At 35.8% G+C, this 18,371-nt stretch overlaps 1 protein-coding gene across 1 annotated transcript in view; it reads left to right on the forward strand.

Moving 5' to 3' along the window:
• Nucleotides 1-18,371, forward strand: part of dnah5 (dynein, axonemal, heavy chain 5) — a 110,265-nt gene that overhangs the window by 37,252 nt on the left and 54,642 nt on the right. Inside the window, exons 37-53 of the mRNA XM_051132385.1 lie at nt 1,933-2,111; nt 2,386-2,573; nt 3,173-3,367; nt 3,655-3,789; nt 3,976-4,083; nt 4,218-4,371; nt 4,482-4,628; nt 5,207-5,448; nt 6,787-6,963; nt 8,308-8,512; nt 9,120-9,262; nt 10,165-10,299; nt 13,329-13,451; nt 13,976-14,189; nt 14,942-15,165; nt 15,293-15,491; nt 17,925-18,097. Coding sequence (XP_050988342.1) covers nt 1,933-2,111; nt 2,386-2,573; nt 3,173-3,367; nt 3,655-3,789; nt 3,976-4,083; nt 4,218-4,371; nt 4,482-4,628; nt 5,207-5,448; nt 6,787-6,963; nt 8,308-8,512; nt 9,120-9,262; nt 10,165-10,299; nt 13,329-13,451; nt 13,976-14,189; nt 14,942-15,165; nt 15,293-15,491; nt 17,925-18,097 — 2,941 coding nt within the window. The remainder of the gene's footprint in view (nt 1-1,932; nt 2,112-2,385; nt 2,574-3,172; nt 3,368-3,654; nt 3,790-3,975; nt 4,084-4,217; nt 4,372-4,481; nt 4,629-5,206; nt 5,449-6,786; nt 6,964-8,307; nt 8,513-9,119; nt 9,263-10,164; nt 10,300-13,328; nt 13,452-13,975; nt 14,190-14,941; nt 15,166-15,292; nt 15,492-17,924; nt 18,098-18,371) is intronic.

Consider the following 18,371-nt stretch of genomic DNA (forward strand, 5'->3'; position numbering starts at 1 on the left):
TAAAGAGAACAGATGAGAATGTGTAACTTAATTTTCAACACCACACCCCGCAGCAACAGCGATTTTAATATATTCTAATTTTTATGAACCAATATTGATTCTTAAATCCCATTCGATCTTTCGTTCTATGCTGTTTTCAGTTGATGAATTAACAGTACATAGTGCGCCTCCCATTCAATAAATCACAATAGGCTAAGCTTTGTGTTACTTTAGATATGAAACAAAGTCTCAGATTTCAAATTCTGTCAATTACATTAGAAAATTCAACCAATAAATACTGTTTTGGTGCTCTTTAATGTGGCGTGATAGATCGTTTCTTCTGGGTACTCGCCTGTGCGTAGTCAAACGTAGCTATCGCAAAAGATTAGTGACAGACTGACAGTTTCATTTTTGTTCTGGATCCAGTCCTGCTACACTGGAGCACACTCGCCACCATCTGGACAGGGGTGGGAATTACAGTTAAAGGAGAACTCCACTTCCAGAACAACAATTTACAAATAATTTACTCACCCTCTTGTCATCCAAGATGTTCATGTCTTTCTGTCTTCAGTCGTGAAGAAATTATGTTTTTTGAGGAAAGCATTTCAGGATTTTTCTCCATATACAATCAGGGCACTATATTTTCCGCATATAGTGCCCCGATTTTGAACTTCCAAAATGCAGTTTAAATGCAGCTTCAAGGGGCTCTAAACAATCCCAGCCAAGGAAAAAGGGTCTTATCTAGCGAAACGATCTGTCATTTTTTTCTAAAAATAAAAATGTGCATACTTTTTAAGCACAAAAGCTTGTGTAGCACAGGCTCTGGGATGCGTGTCCATGCCACTATGAATCAGTTTATCGTCTGTGTACTCCGGCTCAAAAAGGTAGAGTATGGCGAAAAACTTTAACATCTTTTTTTCCCCTACAACTTCAGAATCGTCCGACATTGTGTACCTTTTTGTTTGTAAACAGCATTTGACTTACTTGCACTTCCTAAGTCTTTGCACGTTCGCACAGGGTCTGTAATTCCGCCTACGTTCCAGTAGTATGTAGCGTCGTGGATGTGCTTCCCAGAGCTAGTGCTACACAAGCTTTTGTGCTTAAAAAGTATACAAATTTTTATTTTCTGAAAAAAATGACAGATCATTTCTCTAGATAAGACCCTTCTTCCTCGGCTGGGATCGTTTAGAGCCCTTTGAAGCTGCATTTAAACTACATTTTGAAAATCAGGGCACTAATGAAGTCCATTATATGGAGAAAAATCCTGAAATGCTTTTCTCAAAAAACATAATTTCTTCACGACTGAAGACAGAAAGACATGAACATCTTGGATGAGAAGGGGTAAGTAAATTATTTGTGAATTGTTTTTCTGGAAGTGATGTTTTCCTTTAAAAGTTACAATAGATCACCCTCAGTGTAATCTGTCAAAGTGACGGATGGCCTTCTGATTTTTCCGTCACTGATAAAAAAATCTGTCAATTTGTTCACATTAGTTAATGTATTAACTAACATGAACGAACAATGAACAATACATTTATTATACTATTTATTCATCTTTGTTAATGTTAGTTAATAAAAATACAGTTGTTCATTGTTTGTTCATGTTAGTTCGCTTTGCATTAACTAATGTTAACAAACACAACTTGTGATTTTAATATATGAAATTAACATTAACTAAAATTAATAAATCATGTAGAAGTATTGTTCATTCTTAGTTCATAGTTCATGTTAACTAATGTAGTTAACTAATGTTAACTAATTTACCTTATTGTAAATTGTTACCATGAAAATAATAATACAAACCCACATTTGATTAGAAATGCATCTTGTGTTATTAGTGTTCAGATATTTTTACTGGACAACAGACAAAAATACCGAAGAAAATGTCTTTGCTTTTTCGGAAATGTATTAAGCACTGCATGATTTTAAAGCCATTTTCAATCTTTTTCCCAGATGCTACATCACTTTAGCTCAAGCTCTGGGAATGAGCATGGGTGGAGCCCCAGCTGGACCGGCAGGGACAGGAAAGACAGAAACCACTAAAGACATGGGCCGCTGCCTGGGCAAATATGTGGTGGTATTCAACTGCTCTGACCAGATGGACTTCAGAGGCTTGGGCAGAATATTCAAAGGTGCCACACGTGTGATCAATGCATTTTTGCAATGCAATCTTGCAAATGAAAAAAAATTATATCCATGTAATATAATCATAAATGACAAAACGTGAACTCTGTAAGCAATCATCTCCAAGTCATTACCCGTATGCAAGTAATATTCGGATGATATGGTGTGTAAAATTAAACATGAGTTACCCATTTATTTGATTTTTGTCATTCTGTTAGAATGTTCATGTTCTTTTTGCATGATTGAAAATGATTTTTTTTCCCTTTCTTTTTGTGTCTTCAGGTCTTGCTCAGTCTGGCTCCTGGGGGTGTTTTGATGAGTTTAACCGTATCGACCTGCCAGTGCTTTCAGTAGCGGCTCAGCAAATCGCCATTGTACTCACCTGCAAGAAAGAACGGCGAAAGAACTTCATCTTCACAGATGGAGATAACGTGGAGATGAATCCAGAATTTGGCATCTTCCTCACCATGGTGAGCTGGTGTCTTTATGTCTGCTTTAAAATATCACACATTTCACAAAGATTTACTTTAGTAAGTAGGAACTCATAAATGGTATACATAAAACTATTACAGTGGTTTGCACATTTCTTTCACTGTAAACACATAAAACACAACTGTGACTGCACATCAACTGAATTATTGTGGCAAGTTGTAATGTTTTATTTATTGGTGGCTTTTATCACATTGCCACTCTTTAAAAAAATTAAAATGAAAATTTGAATTTTCTAAAACTAGTAAACCACTTAAGCAATGTGTTACTATGATTTTTTTTTTTACCACTAATGAGGCCATTTTAGTACAATGAGATGCAGAGAACATTACTCTTGGTCAATTCCTCCTATTTTCTTTTTCATATTATATAGAACACATGAAACATATTACAGTTACTTATAGATACACATCTCATTTAGATACAGCTACTTATCTCATTACTGTTTGTAAAAATTTGTGAGAAAAGATCCAATGAAATAGTGGTCACAAAAAAAGGTTACACATATTCACACTAACATAATACAAAAAAATCTACAGTATGTTGTTAGTTTCACATGTTATTTTTTTCTATCATTCAGAATCCTGGATATGCAGGGAGGCAGGAGCTTCCAGAGAATCTGAAAATTAACTTCCGCTCAGTGGCAATGATGGTTCCTGACAGACAGATTATTATCAGAGTGAAACTGGCAAGCTGTGGCTTCATTGACAATATTGAACTAGCCAGGAAATTCTTCACTCTATACAAGCTGTGCGAGGAGCAGCTCTCTAAACAGGTGACTATCATTAGCAGCAATGCACTATATAATTAATAATCAGATATTCAACGAGCAAATATAGCCGCAAGCAGAAATTATTGGGGTATATGCACTTTAGGGCCTTTAAGTGCATGTGTAAAAAGATTTCAAGTATTATTTTGCAAGCCTATAAACACTTCATTAAGACATAAAAAAGACAAAAATCATTCAGCAAGCATTTTAGGTCATAGAACTTTAGTGGTTTTTAATAGTTATTTACCTGTTTGTTTGTTTGAGTTTGAACTAGGTTTCCTTTTTTCTGCTAGGTCCACTATGACTTTGGTCTCCGCAATATCCTGTCCGTCCTGCGCACACTTGGAGCAGCAAAACGGGCCAATCCTAATGACACAGAGTCCACTATTGTCATGAGAGTTTTGCGAGATATGAACCTGTCCAAACTGGTAAGAGTGCCAGCACACGTACAGTTTTCACATATGAGCAACCAATGGACTGAACAGCCATACCTCATGTCACTGGGTGATAGGTAATGATAATAGGTTATCTCTCATATCAGTTTGCAGTTCAGTATCAGAATTCCTTTCTAAAATCATCTATCATAAAAGTGAAATCTGTCTCTGTTGTTTAAGATTGATGAGGATGAGCCATTGTTCCTGAGTTTGATTGAAGATCTTTTCCCTGGAATTCAGCTGGATAAAGCCGGATACCCTGATCTGGAGTCAGCCATAGACAAACAGGTTGGAAAAAGAAAATTGAAACACAGTTTATTTGATTGATATATAGAGCTTACACCAAAATTAGACCAGGAACTGGGTTATTTTTGTATTTATTTATTTATTTATTTTTTAATTCTTTCTTTTTTTTCTACTAGGTAACTGAGGCTGGTCTGATCAATCACCCACCATGGAGGTTAAAGGTCATTCAGCTATATGAGACTCAAAGAGTTCGTCATGGGATGATGGCACTAGGACCCAGCGGAGCAGGAAAAACAACCTGCATTCACACCTTAATGAAGGCCATGACCGGTGAGAATTTGATAGCATGCACAAAAAAAACAGGCCATTATGTTACCATCAATATTTCATTGGTAATGTATTTTTAATTTATTTATGATTTTGACTAAATTCTTGTCTAGATTGTGGCCAGCCTCACAGAGAGATGCGTATGAACCCTAAGGCTATAACTGCACCTCAGATGTTTGGTCGACTTGATGTGGCAACCAATGACTGGACTGATGGAATCTTTTCCACTCTGTGGAGGAAGACGCTCAGAGCAAAGAAAGGTACATCACCTATTAGAAAAAGCAAGAGATTATGCATGAAGCTTTTTCAGCTCTGACAAGTGTATTTCCTGAATTTAATCATATATATCAAAGAAACTTGAAAGTGTAAAGCACTGAACATTAAAACTTTTAATATCTGTTCTGAAATGTGCAAAAACACTGCTATTTTTAAGGGAGTAAATGTTTTAATATATGTCAGCAGAGCCCCTGAAGGCTTTTTTTTTCGGTCAGTTGTGTAAGAAAACTGATGGTTTCCAAAGTGTTTGAAAAACCTCTCAACGAGGGAAAAGCGCACTATTCCCTCCCTTTACATAAAAGGCAGTGAGATCTATAACACATGAAAGAGAATGGTTCATTTAAATGGGAAAAACATGCTAAAGCCTATCGACTGGGCTTTTTCGATCAATGAACAAGTGCAGACATCAAACAGGCCTTTAGTCACTAATGAGCAAAGCAATCGGCCATAAGATGTCAGATGTCAATCATTGTTCATAATGATTGATGGAAGCCACATCATTTTGCTTTTGTGTATTTGTATCTGTTTCATTTCTCATTTGTACTTCACGTGTTGTGTATAGGGGAACACATATGGATTGTCCTTGATGGGCCAGTTGATGCTATATGGATTGAAAACCTAAACTCAGTCCTGGATGATAACCGCACGCTGACATTGGCCAATGGTGACCGCATCCCCATGGCCCCCAATTGCAAGATTGTGTTTGAGCCACACAATATTGATAACGCTTCCCCTGCCACAGTGTCCCGTAATGGGATGGTGTTTATGAGCTCTTCTGTCCTTAACTGGAGCCCTATTTTGGAGGTGGGTCATGAGGAACCAGTACTGAATCATACTTTTTTTAGGTATTGTATATTTAGATAATGTAGGCAGTACTTGAAGTGGGGAAAAAATGTGCTAGCACTCTCTTGTGTGACCCTCCACCCCCAAAATGTATTATTGTATGTATTATTTATTATATTATTGTTAATAACATGCATATAATATAATATAATATAATATAATATAATATAATATAATATAATAAATACAATTACCTGTCAGGTGACTTTTACTACCATATATGCATAAAATCAGAAATGAAAAGTAATTTACTCCATTGTTTGAATGTTTTCTTTCCATGTAACAAAAAGGAGGTAGTAGTCACTGCAAAGCTCTGAAAAGGACAAAAATGCATCATGAAAATATTCATGATTGTGCCAAGGTCTTCTGAACTGTTATCATATTATAACTGTAGCTTTGTATGAGGATAAGAGCAAAATTGAGATCAACTGAAAGCCTGCCGTAGCTTTCAAATTTCAGTAATGCTTGCACTTCTACTCATGGTATGTCAAAATAGGCCAAATAACACCACAGTGAACACCTTAGAGCGCAGGTTTGAACTGGCATAAGGGGGAAAAAGACTTGAGAGCTACACCAAAAGAGATTCCAGTATATTCCTTGGAATTGAAAATTTGAGTATGAGCAAATGATGACAAACTGAGGGTGAGCAATAGATGACAGAATTTTAATTTTGAGGTGAACTATTCTGTTAAGCTGTCTGTTTTTTATTTTTTTTTTCAGATGGTTCTGTGTTTGACCTAAAGGGTTAGTTCAACCAAAAAATTCAATTCTGTTGTCATTTATTCACCCTTGCGTCTATCCAAATCCATAAAGATTTTGGTCATCGGTTTCATCATGTGAAGCAATTTTGCCTCTTCAGAACTTAAATTAAATCGCTAAATTTGAATGTTGTTTGAAGCATTGAAGTTTTAGGGGAATGGAGTTTCAGTGGAGGGACAGAAGTCTACAAAAATCTCCCTCCACGTTTGCATCACAGAAGTGAAAAAAAGGCATCTGCAGAACCCCGAATGTAGAAACCGGTGGTTCTGCTAGTTATTCCTTTTACTCCACTCTGAATTAATGTAGTCTAAAATCCCCAAGGCATTTCTCTCTGTCTTTATATCCGACTTCAAAGTGTTCAGCTGTTCAATGCATGAAGAATAAATGACGGAGAGCCAGAGAAAGACAGAGAAGAAGGTCAAACTATTTTTGAGCTCTAAAGGATACTTCATTTCATTTCTGTGTGCAGATGTCTGTCTCCTACTCTGTGTGTCCTTCCTAACAGGTTTTTCATTTGTGTGTTTGTGTGTGTGCTCCTAGGGCTGGCTAAAGAATCGTTCCCCTCAGGAAGGGGTGGTCCTGAGGGAGCTCTTCTCCTCCTCCTTTCCTGAGCTCTATCGGTTCAGCGTTCAATCTTTGCAGTATAAAATGGACATGCTGGAGGCCTTCGTCATCATGCAGTGCATAAACATGCTGCAAGGACTCATTCAGCCCAAGGTTGTGATTCAACAGCTGTAGTCCTCATTACCCCAGATTCTGCAACAATGAAAGATTGCCTACTTACTTGTCAATCAAAAATAACTTCAGCGTCTGTCATTAAAGAACAGAGCTGTAATCCAGTGGTTAGTGGATACACTCTATACCAGGGGTCACCAATTAGTGCTATATCCTATAATATTTGTATCTAACCCCAGACCCTTTACAGTACTGACATCGAGCAACCTTGTTTCCCCCAAAAAGGCAAAATAATACCATTTATTAATGTCAAATAATAACATTTGACTTATGTTGAAAGTGGTCGTCATTAAACTGAAATATTGAATGCTTTTTGATCAGCTGAAGAAAATTAAATATGTCAACTTAATATATGATGCAATATAAGCAGAAAAAAGCTTAAATCAGTCTACAAATATGAATATAATGAATTCCTGATCAGTTTCAGTCAGTACATGTCTTTTTGATATTTAACCAATGCAGATTTTCCCCTTATCTGAAAGTCATGAATATGATTAGGATGAATAATTCCCAGTAAATGTCACACATTTTGTAAAGCATTTAGTTAGAGACACACATTATACAGCCCTGTTGTCTCCACACTATCATTCTGTGAGAAGTCCAGCTCATTTAAAGCATGAGCTGAATATACGTTATACCCAAAAGCTTTATAAAAAAAAAATGTAACCTTCAGAAGCACTTTGGACTTGATGTAATTTGTTTTTACACAATGTGTATGGAATCCCAACAATGCACCCTGCAAATGAATGACATTTCTGTCAAGGACCATAACACAGATAGTCAAAATATTGTTTTGGATAGAATGTTGAAGAATATCAAAACTTCAGGTGGTATGGTCAAAAAGAAACATTTATCACTAACTGCATGGCCTGAAATGTATTCATTCATAAAAGGGGATTGGTGCAGAGGCGTCTTTTCCCTTCTTTCATTTACATGAAAGAAGCCATATTTGTTGTAAAGTGGACATACTTTAGTCTATACTTCTGTAGATTTTTTCGCTTTCTGAAATCCACTTACACGGTTAGTCACAACTTCATACATCACTATTTAGTATTACATGTACCCTCTCTTTGACCTTTTTGGAAAAAAAAAATATTACATTTCATTAAAATGCTGTTAAGCAGCACAGCTGTTTTCAGTAATACATTACAATTTAAAATATATTAAAGTAGAAAACAGTTAACTTTTGAATGGTTTATGTTAATGTGCTGAGAATTCTGACCATGAAGCTTTGTTTCCATAAAAGGTTCCATAAAAGTTTAATATTTGCAGGCCTGTGTGCTCTGACAGACTTTTGATGATGTCTTTGATGATGTAACCCATCAGGAGCAGGGAGGAGAGCTGTCTCGTGAGCACATGGAGCGACTGTATGTCTTTGCTCTGATGTGGAGTGTGGGAGCCCTATTGGAACTGGATGATCGAATGAAGTTGGAGAGATGGCTCCGTCACCATGACAACATTCGTCTGGACCTTCCCAACATCCCTCCCCACAGCGAGGACACTATGTTCGACTTTTACGTCACTAATGATGGTATCTTATACACTTAAACACCTCCTTCTCCCCAGTTTGCTTAATTTTTGCATCCATCACCTAATGCATTTATCTTTCTTTTTATCTGCCTTTGTCAGTTATGGATCTGTTTACTATAAATCTTCCATTTATCTTAAGTAATTAGGTAATTATTAACTAATCAATAAAGAAACGTCTGCTTTTATTGATCTGATAAAGTAGAAACAATTTATAGATTTTCCAACTGGTAAATGACAAGCAATGTTGGTTTAGTAACACTAAGTTTTGTTTAAAACTGATTATGTCTTTGTTTTCAGAGCTGAAATATATAACAAAATATTAGACCCAAAAGCCTCTGGTTCACAAGGTCATTTAGAAATTTTACCAGCAAGATATTGCACACTTTGCAATTCAAATAGACTCCCTAATTGGCAGCAGTCATGTCTAAACAAGATAAAGTTTCCCAGCCTTGCATTTTTGTGCCAAAAACTCCACTTGTGAGTCAGAACCAGGGCTAATAACCCTATTTAATTATAGAACACATTGGCATTTCCTTATGGAATTTTAATGAAGGTGCTTACATGATTCTCTATTCAGAATGGAAATTTATCTATTGTGTGTTTTGCAGGCCACTGGGTTCACTGGAATACCAGAGTGGAAGAGTATATTTACCCACCTGACTCTACACCAGAGTATGGCTCCATACTGGTGCCCAATGTAGACAATGTTCGCACTGACTTTCTCATCCAGACCATTGCAAAGCAGGGCAAGGTGAGAGCTGTTTTAAGTTCTGTGTGATTTCTTGTATGTTTTTATGAGATTACATGCAGCTGACTGAGACTGTATCATTTGACTCAGAATGAATTTACATTCAGTCATAAATTGATTACCTTTTCTTTATTATTTTGTTTGCTGTGGGGCAGCTACGCACCATAAACTGATCATAGTTGTAGTCCACTGTTTTATATATTTTATTCCAAGTCTTCAGAGTAAATGATGCAAGTAAACTGTGTGAGGAAAAGCTCCATAATGTATTTGAGTTACAGCACGTTTTTGCTTGAGAGATGCAAGGACACCCTGTTGGAAATGCGGACAGGGGAATGGTTTGCCATGAACAGCTTTAATTTCATTCCAAAGCTCATGCAAACTTAACCTTTGCTGTCAGAGCACTGACACATTCATCATTCTATGTATTTTGATAAAGAAATGTATTAGGGTACGTGCAATTGGGAGCATATAGCATGATAAAGATGCTAATTTAATTAGTTTGGATGTTAAAATATGTTCTCAAAACTAGAATTAAAAAGACATAGAAAACGTAACTGTCATGTTTCAGTTCACAAAAATCTCACTGTATACCCAATAGCACCGGCTCTGACATGAATGAGTCCCATTTTGGGTGGAATAGGGTTATCTGCGTCTTTGAGAATTGGACTGCAATTAAAAGGCATATTATAAAAACCCCTGGACCTTATAAAAGCACTATATCTAGTGTAGGTTCTCAACAGTGACACAATGAAGGACTGCATTATTGATTCCTCTGAGTGAGGCTTGTTTAAATGGACAGCTACTTTGTTTGTCATCAAGCGTTTTCCTGTGCTGCCAGCACTATGATTAGAGGACAGATGGTCGCCCTCTCTGGAGTCTACTCATGTTTTCTTCATGTGTTTCAGGCTGTGCTTTTGATAGGAGAGCAGGGCACTGCCAAAACCGTCATCATCAAAGGCTACATGTCCAAATTTGACCCAGAGTCCCACACTGCCAAGAGTCTCAATTTCTCCTCTGCCACCACACCTCTAATGTTTCAGGTACATAAAGACAATGTTTAACCCCAAAACATGTTCAGTATTTTTCTGTATTTCTCTTTTAACACCGGGTATTCAGGTAATACTTTCTGTGAAGTGTGCACATACATGCATGCACAGTTGTAATGCATTTGTAATAAAATATTTATTTAATACATTAGCACTGTTGGAAACTAACTAAAAGTAGTGATGTTAGTAACTATATTTTAGCACTAAACTAACACAGTAGCTCAGTTCTTTTTCAAGAGTGTATTTTTTTTAAGTAATATGCATTTTAAAAAATAAAAAAATTACCACTGAAATCTACAACGGCATTTTAGTTCCATGTTAAAAAAAAAAAAAAAAAAAGATTATGAGAATAAAGTTGAAATATTACGAGAATAAAGCTGAGTAGTATGAGAATAAAGACAAACTTACGAGAATAAAGTCTAAATATTACGAGAATAAAATTAAAATTACGAGAATAAAGTCAAAATATTGCGAGAATAAAGTCAAAATTATGTGAATAAAGTCAAAATATTTCAAGAATAAAGTTGAAATTATGAGAATAAAGTCAAAATATTACGTAAAAAAAGTAGAAATTATGACAATAAAGTCGAAATATTACAAGAATAAAGTCGAAATATTTCAAGAATAAAATCGGAATTACGAGAATAAAGTCAAAATATTTGGGGAATAAAGTCAAAATAACGAAAATTAAATCATAGCAATTACGAGATTAGAGTTATAATATTTTGAGAGTATATTCTAGCCTATTGCGCATGCAAATGGCCCGGATTTGGAGCACAGGGAGAAATCCCAAAGTCTCAGCTTTTTTATAATATGTCAGTTTTATAGCGAAATACAAACAATATGTCTTACAATAATTTATTTTTCATGCTTTTTAATGTGGCATGACAGATTGCTGTATTTGCTTCAGTTTATGCGGCATGTCAGTCTTTCTGATTACAATAATGAGACATTTGTTTCATTAAATTAGGCTATACTGTTTTTTTATGCCTTCTGATGTTCCTTCACTTTTATATCTTGATATGAACTTGAAATAAAGCTGTGTAAATGTGCTGTGTTATATTAAAAGCAACAAAGTACAAAATTATTGTAAATACTGGGTGGCTGGCATGCTGTAAATAATGAATGGAAGACGTTAAATATTATGTCCAATCATTTAATGTATTATACCATGAATAAAACAGCTTGTGAATAGTTACTTAACGGTATATACCTCAGAAAAGACAACAATATATCGTATGTTATTTATAACAAGCCCACTTCAACCTTTAGAATGTTTTATTGTTGTTTTTAATTAAATACATGATTGTGAGGAATGAAAGGTTGGACGGCACAGGCGTTTTTGCAGAGTAGGTGGTGGAATTTTCACAAAGAAAACAGTATAATTTAATTAATTGTTTAACATGAATACAGTGATTTGTCACGCCACATTAAAGAGCTTGAAAAATATTGTCGTAAGGCACATTGTTTGTATTTCGCTATAAAACTGATTTGGAAAGCTGAAACTTTGTTTTAAAGGCTATTATAAATAACAAATGCAATCACATTGAATATTATTTCTGCTAATAGCCCCACATAAATCTGTAGTGTATTAAGAAGGGTTAAATAAGAGAGCTGGCGCCCCCCCAAAGGAATGTCTATTGGGTGTGTGAGCTGAATAAAAAGTCCCTGTTCAGTCTGTTAATAAATATCATATTCTTGATATTAAGCTGTTTCCGCGAGTCCTTAAAATCGATTCTTCCTCATCCCAGTAAGATGATAAAAAAAGAGCTAACAATAATCAAATAAACTCCAGTGGTCTGGCATCTTTTCCTGGTGCTCTCAATCCGGGCCTTTGCATGCGCAATATAGGCTATACTCTCATAGTGTTATAACTTTAATTTCTATGATTTAAATTCTCAAAACATTTCGACTTTATTCTCGCAATATTTCGACTTTATTCTAGTAATACTTTGACTTTATTCTGGTAATATTTTTACTTAATTCTGGGAGTTTTTACTTTATTCTAGAAATATTATGACTTTAATCTCGTAATCTTTGATTTTTTATTTTTATTCTTTTTACATTTTTTGACGTGGCACTAAAACGTCGCTGTATAAATCTAACCCATTATAGTTTTAAAAACAATTAAAAGACTTGATTCCCTGCACAGAATTTTACCACATTTTTGTAGAAAAATATTTAGTTATTTAAAGCTGCTCTTTAACCCCTGTTTTAAATTTGTTATATAAAATGTTTTTGGTGCTATTATATTTTTTAGTTTATTAGTATTTATTTATTAGTATTTATTGGTTATAATACTGTAACTTTTATCGTAGTGTGCAGTGTGTTTTATGCATGGTACTTATAGCATATTAATGTGATATTATAGCATATTACTGTGGTTAATGTTATTTATGAATATATTGTTTTGGAAATTAATGCTTTTATTCAGCAAGGATGCATTAAATTGATCAAAAGTGACAGTAAGGACTTAAAATAAATGCACTTTAAACTTTCTATTATCAAAGAATCTTGAAAAAGCATCACAGTTTTCACAAAAAAATAATTATAATACAACTATTTTTAACTCTAATAAGAAATGTCACTTAAACACCAATTCAGCATACACTGAAAAAAATATATATTTACTGTATTTTAATCAAATACATGCAGCCTTGGTGAGCATTTAAAAAAAAAAGAGAAAAACGTAACATTTTGAACGGTAGTGTGAAATCTATACATAAACTCACAGCATTATAGTATATTTACAGATTTTATAGAAAGTGCTGTCTTTTGGGCAGATGTAACACCTGAAAACCCAAAATGAACTGAAAGCATTTAAGTGCATAGCAATCACTAGGCTCAGATGTTAAGGGTTATTTAGTCTGACTAATGGTTCCATCAAATTCTCTGCTTCATTATTGACTATTGCATTATTGATCCAAATCTCATCTGTGCTTCCAAATTTATGAGCAGCTGTTGGATGTGTTTGTGGGTAATCTGCATGTATATGATTGTTTCGGTGTCTTGGGACTTTTTAGCGTTCTGTGGAGAGTTATGTAGATAAACGAATGGGAACCACTTACGGCCCTCCAGCAGGGAAGAAAATGTCCATCTTTATTGACGACATCAATATGCCTGTGATCAATGAGTGGGGTGACCAAGTAAGTAACTGCATATGATAAAACTTCCTAAATAGTTGCTTTAAGCTGCATGATGTAATAACCAGTATTTGTATGTTTGTTCATTTTTGTTTTATTTTTTATGTGGTAAAGTTTCTTTCCCAAGAAGCACAGGTGAAGTCATTAAACAGTTTCAAGACAAACACCTGCATCCCATTCACTAACACTTTTTTCAAGGCTCTATCTGTGCTGTTACAGGCATACAGGCCTCCTTTCTATTGGAATTAGATTTATTGTTCCCAAAATTCAGTATTATTTTTCTTGTACAATTTATGTTGCGCTAATTTCCCCCCTTGCAAAGCAAGTGGTAGGCATTATTTTGTTTAAAGGAGACAGGTGTGTACATTTTCTCTTAGAGATGTCATCAGTTATTTATCAAATTATGAAATCATAAATTGTGATCATGAATCAAGGTGCTAAAACATCGACTTTGTCAATGTGGATCCACTGTTTGCAAATTCTGAACAAAGAAACATATTCACAGAATCCATTAACTCTATTCACAGGTCACCAATGAGATAGTTCGGCAGCTGATGGAGCAAAATGGCTTTTTTAACCTGGAGAAACCAGGAGAGTTCACTAACATTGTAGATATCCAATTCTTGGCGGCTATGATCCACCCTGGAGGGGGACGAAATGACATTCCCCAGAGACTGAAGAGACAGTTTTCTATTTTCAACTGTTCTCTTCCTTCCAATGCATCCATAGACAAGATCTTTGGTAAGTATCATGTTCTGCCATTTGTAAAAGAGTAAAAATCCATTACTTTAGGATCATAGTTAGAAAAGTGAAGATCTAAAACTCAATTTGAGGCACAATTGTTTCACCCCTTTGTCTTAAAATTGTAGCAATAACATACTATCACAGACTTCATGCATTAGTATTCAGCACACTGCAAATCATATTCTAAATATAACAGTATTTTGCTCTTTGTGGTTGTGTCATTGTTTCCTTTGATAGTATAATGGCAGATGGAATAGAAATATTTAAAAAGAATCCAGCAAATAATCTAGTTAGACATGCATTTTAATGTTATAAAAGGCAGAAAAAAAGAAAAAACAAAAACGAAATAAGTATGTGGAACGTGCTTCTTGGCTTGACTCAGAGAAATATGATTTATCACATCTCATTTAATTTGGTCAAGGTTGTCAACAGCTTTGCTTAAGCAGAACTGATTTTGTAATTGCGTATTGATTCTGACTATGGGTTATTGTTAGTGGTTCTCTCTCTGTCTGTAGGTCTGAATCTTTATATTGACAGTTTTTGAAATTATATTCCATGCATCTCAATATATGTGTAATAGTGTCACAATTTGTGACAATTGTCATCCTTATTCAGCTCAGTATTCTATCATTCAGAAGGGCCACATTTGCTCATTCTGTCCTTCACTTTTGTGAATTTCCTGTCTGCTACAGTGCAATCCTTTCTCATTCGCTTTGCACACATGCAATATATATCTATTTCTGCCGCAGGCGTGATAGGCACTGGTCATTACTGTTCCCGTCGGGGATTTTCGGAAGACGTACGCAATACAGTGTTCAGGCTGGTTCCACTGACCCGAAGACTATGGCAAATGACAAAGGTTAAAATGTTGCCCACTCCTGCCAACTTTCACTACATTTTTAACCTGCGTGACCTCTCCCGCATCTGGCAGGGAATGCTCACCGTGGCTGCAGAGGTTATCAGCTCATCTGATGTGAGTGGAATTGTATTTCTGATCTTATTCAGAATCAACTGTAAATATGTAGAAATTTCCAGATTTTTTTATTGGTTCCAGTATTCTTTCAGTGAAACATGTACATGAAATAAAAAATTGTGTCCAGGTATTACTATGTCTGTGGAAGCATGAATGCAAACGTGTTATTGCTGACCGGTTTACTGCCCCAGAGGACGTGGCCTGGTTTGACTACACACTGGCTAAACTGGTGGAAGAAGAGCTTGGGGAAGAAGAACGAGTGGTGGTGGATCTTGGGGTGGATTCCTACTTTGTCGACTTTCTCAGAGATGCACCTGAGGCCACAGGTAATAATCAGAAACAAATCAAAAAAACAAATAAAAAAAAATAAAATTGCATTATTATTATTATTTTTTTTTTTGTATTAAACTGACTAAAATTTTAATTGAACAGAGACAGTTCAGTTAAATTCTGCTAATGTTTAGTGTAATACATTTGTTTAGTAGCATTATTCTTTGCTGTTTTCTTAATACACAGACATCAGTACAAATAACTGCTCTTGAGCATAACCAAGATGGTCACCAACAAACTGATTCACCTTAAAAACACTTTGAACATGCCTAATAAACACCCACCCAAATATTACTTGTATTAAAGGTGCAATAGGAGATCTTGGAAAATGCTAACTTTAGCCTGATAGCACTGAAAATGAACGTCCCAACCTCCCTGCAAATCGCCGTCCAAAGCCACACCTCCCGAACGCATCTACGCACATAGACTAGACGACCTGAGACAACATTACTACAATACATTGTAACACAGAATTGAAATGTTCAGCTGCTACCTCCTTGTCATTTTTGACGTATAACAAAAAACAGAACAATGTCTAAAAGCTGCTATGTGACAAAGTGTACAGTAAACAAGCTAAAAAACCCAGACATACATTTTTATAAGCTGTCGACCCCAAAAACAAGCGTTTAAGGACACAAAAGTAGAGCGCAACGTGACATATTACTCTGAGAACGCTCATTTTTGGGTCGACAGCTTATAAAAACTTATTTCTGGGTTTTTTAGCTTGTTTACTGTACACATTGTCACATAGCAGCTTTTAGACATTGTTCTGTTTTTTGTTATAACTCAGAAATGACAAGGAGGCAGCTTTCCGCAATACAAAGTCAATGGAGAGCGTTGGATTGTTGTCAGTCTGCCACAAAACTACCTCTAGTGGCCGTTACAACATCATATGTCATTAACCGTGAGAACACTTTAGAGTACAGTTAGTAAAAGTATTACAATACCAGAAAGGAAGATCAGGTTGTTGACACTTGCCTGCCATTCTTGCTCTGTCTGCATAGCATATGTGAACGTGCATATGTGAACGTGCTGATGACGTATGCTGTCTGCGCGAACAGGGTATGCAAATACATATGTTGACAGGCAGATAGGACAGCCTATCATAATGTTCGGACCAAACATTTTAATTGGACTAATATTTCTTGGTCCTCCACCTTCCACAGAATATAAAAATACATATAATCCCAAATGCGGTTGTAAACGATCCCAGCCGAGGAAGAAGGGTCTTATCTAGTGAAACGATTATTTGATTATGAAACGGTTATTTTCTGATATAATAATATTTGTATTTTCACCCTCAATTTCAAAAATCAATTCAAAATCATCCTACATTCCTGTAGAAGTTCTGACCCAGTCTTTGCAAAGTAAACATGCGAAGACGATCTGTCACAAATCTGGTCGATGTTCCGAGGTCCGCTCTCCACCAGATGTCACTCTCACCTTATCACACACTGACTGTTACATTACACCCCGGACTACATCTCCCAGTATCCATCGCGCTGATTGCGTCAGCACCCGTGACCAATCAGCAGCACTATAAAAGCCCCGGACTTTCCCCATGCAAGCGACGGAGTGTTGTTGTTATTTTCCATTGTTAGCGTTTCCTAGTTTCCTTGTTCTCTTGTTCCCAGTGTTTAGTTCCTGCCTGTTCGACCATGTATCTGTCTCGTCCCTTAAATAAAAGCTCGCATATGGATCCGCTCGCCTCTCGTCTCGCTCACTCCGTAACAAGATCAAACACCCTTAACAAAAAAGGTAAAACAGTGATATAGGACGATTTTGAAGTTGAGGGAGAAAATACGATCAGAGTTTTTCGACATACCCTAACTGTCTTGAGCCAGAATACACAAGAGTTCAGGGAGAACAAGACAAGACACGCATTTGACATTAAAAAGTATATAAATTGTATTATTTTTATGAAAATAACCAATCGTTTCACTAGATAAGACCCTTCTTCCTCGGCTGGGATCGTTTACAACCGCAATTGGGATCGTTTGAAGCCGCATTTAAACTGCATTTTGGAAGTTCAAACTTGGGGCACCATATCAGTCCATTATATGGAGAAAAATCCTGAAATGTTTTCCTCAAAAAAAAAAAAACATAATTTCTTTACGACTGAAGAAAGAAAGACATCAACATCTTGGATGACAAGGGGGTGAGTACATTATCTGTAAATTGTTGTTCTGGAAGTGGACTTCTCCTTTAATGATTGCTATGATTGAATGTGAAGAGACTTTCAACCAGCAAAACAAAAAATGTTTCTGAAGACAATCACCTATTGCACCTTTAATTTGATTTTCATTGCGTGCAAGAAAAATTAGTAAGACATTTGTTAACATATAATGTTCGCAGAATAGAGTTGATTAGCAGCTTCTCTTCTGAATTGAAATGAAATATCTAGACGTGCCGGTTTGTGTTATATACAGGTGAAGAGCCAGAAGAAACTGATTTCGACATGCCAAAAGTATACGAACCCATCAAATCTTTTGAAAGTCTAATGGAGAGGCTGAACATGTTTTTGAGTCATTATAACGAAAGCATCAGAGGAGCAGGCATGGATATGGTCTTCTTCAGGGATGCCATGATTCATCTGGTTAAGGTACACAGAGTATCTTACGACACTTATGTTTATTGTATCTCTGTATTGATAGCAGGTGATCATCAAGGCCGAACCCGGGCCTGTTTGGTAATCCTGCCCTTGTTAACAAAAAAATAAATAAATAAAATATTTCAACAACTTGGCGCTCACAAGAAATTTTCCAATTTACTTTCCACGCTCATTACAGGACCCACACATGTCCTACTTTAGAGTAGAGTACAAACAAGTGCTCTGAGTTTTTTTATGTGAAGTGTGTGTATAGACATTTGCATGG

Source organism: Labeo rohita, chromosome 16, assembly GCF_022985175.1.
Source record: "Labeo rohita strain BAU-BD-2019 chromosome 16, IGBB_LRoh.1.0, whole genome shotgun sequence".
Lineage (NCBI taxonomy): Eukaryota > Metazoa > Chordata > Actinopteri > Cypriniformes > Cyprinidae > Labeo > Labeo rohita.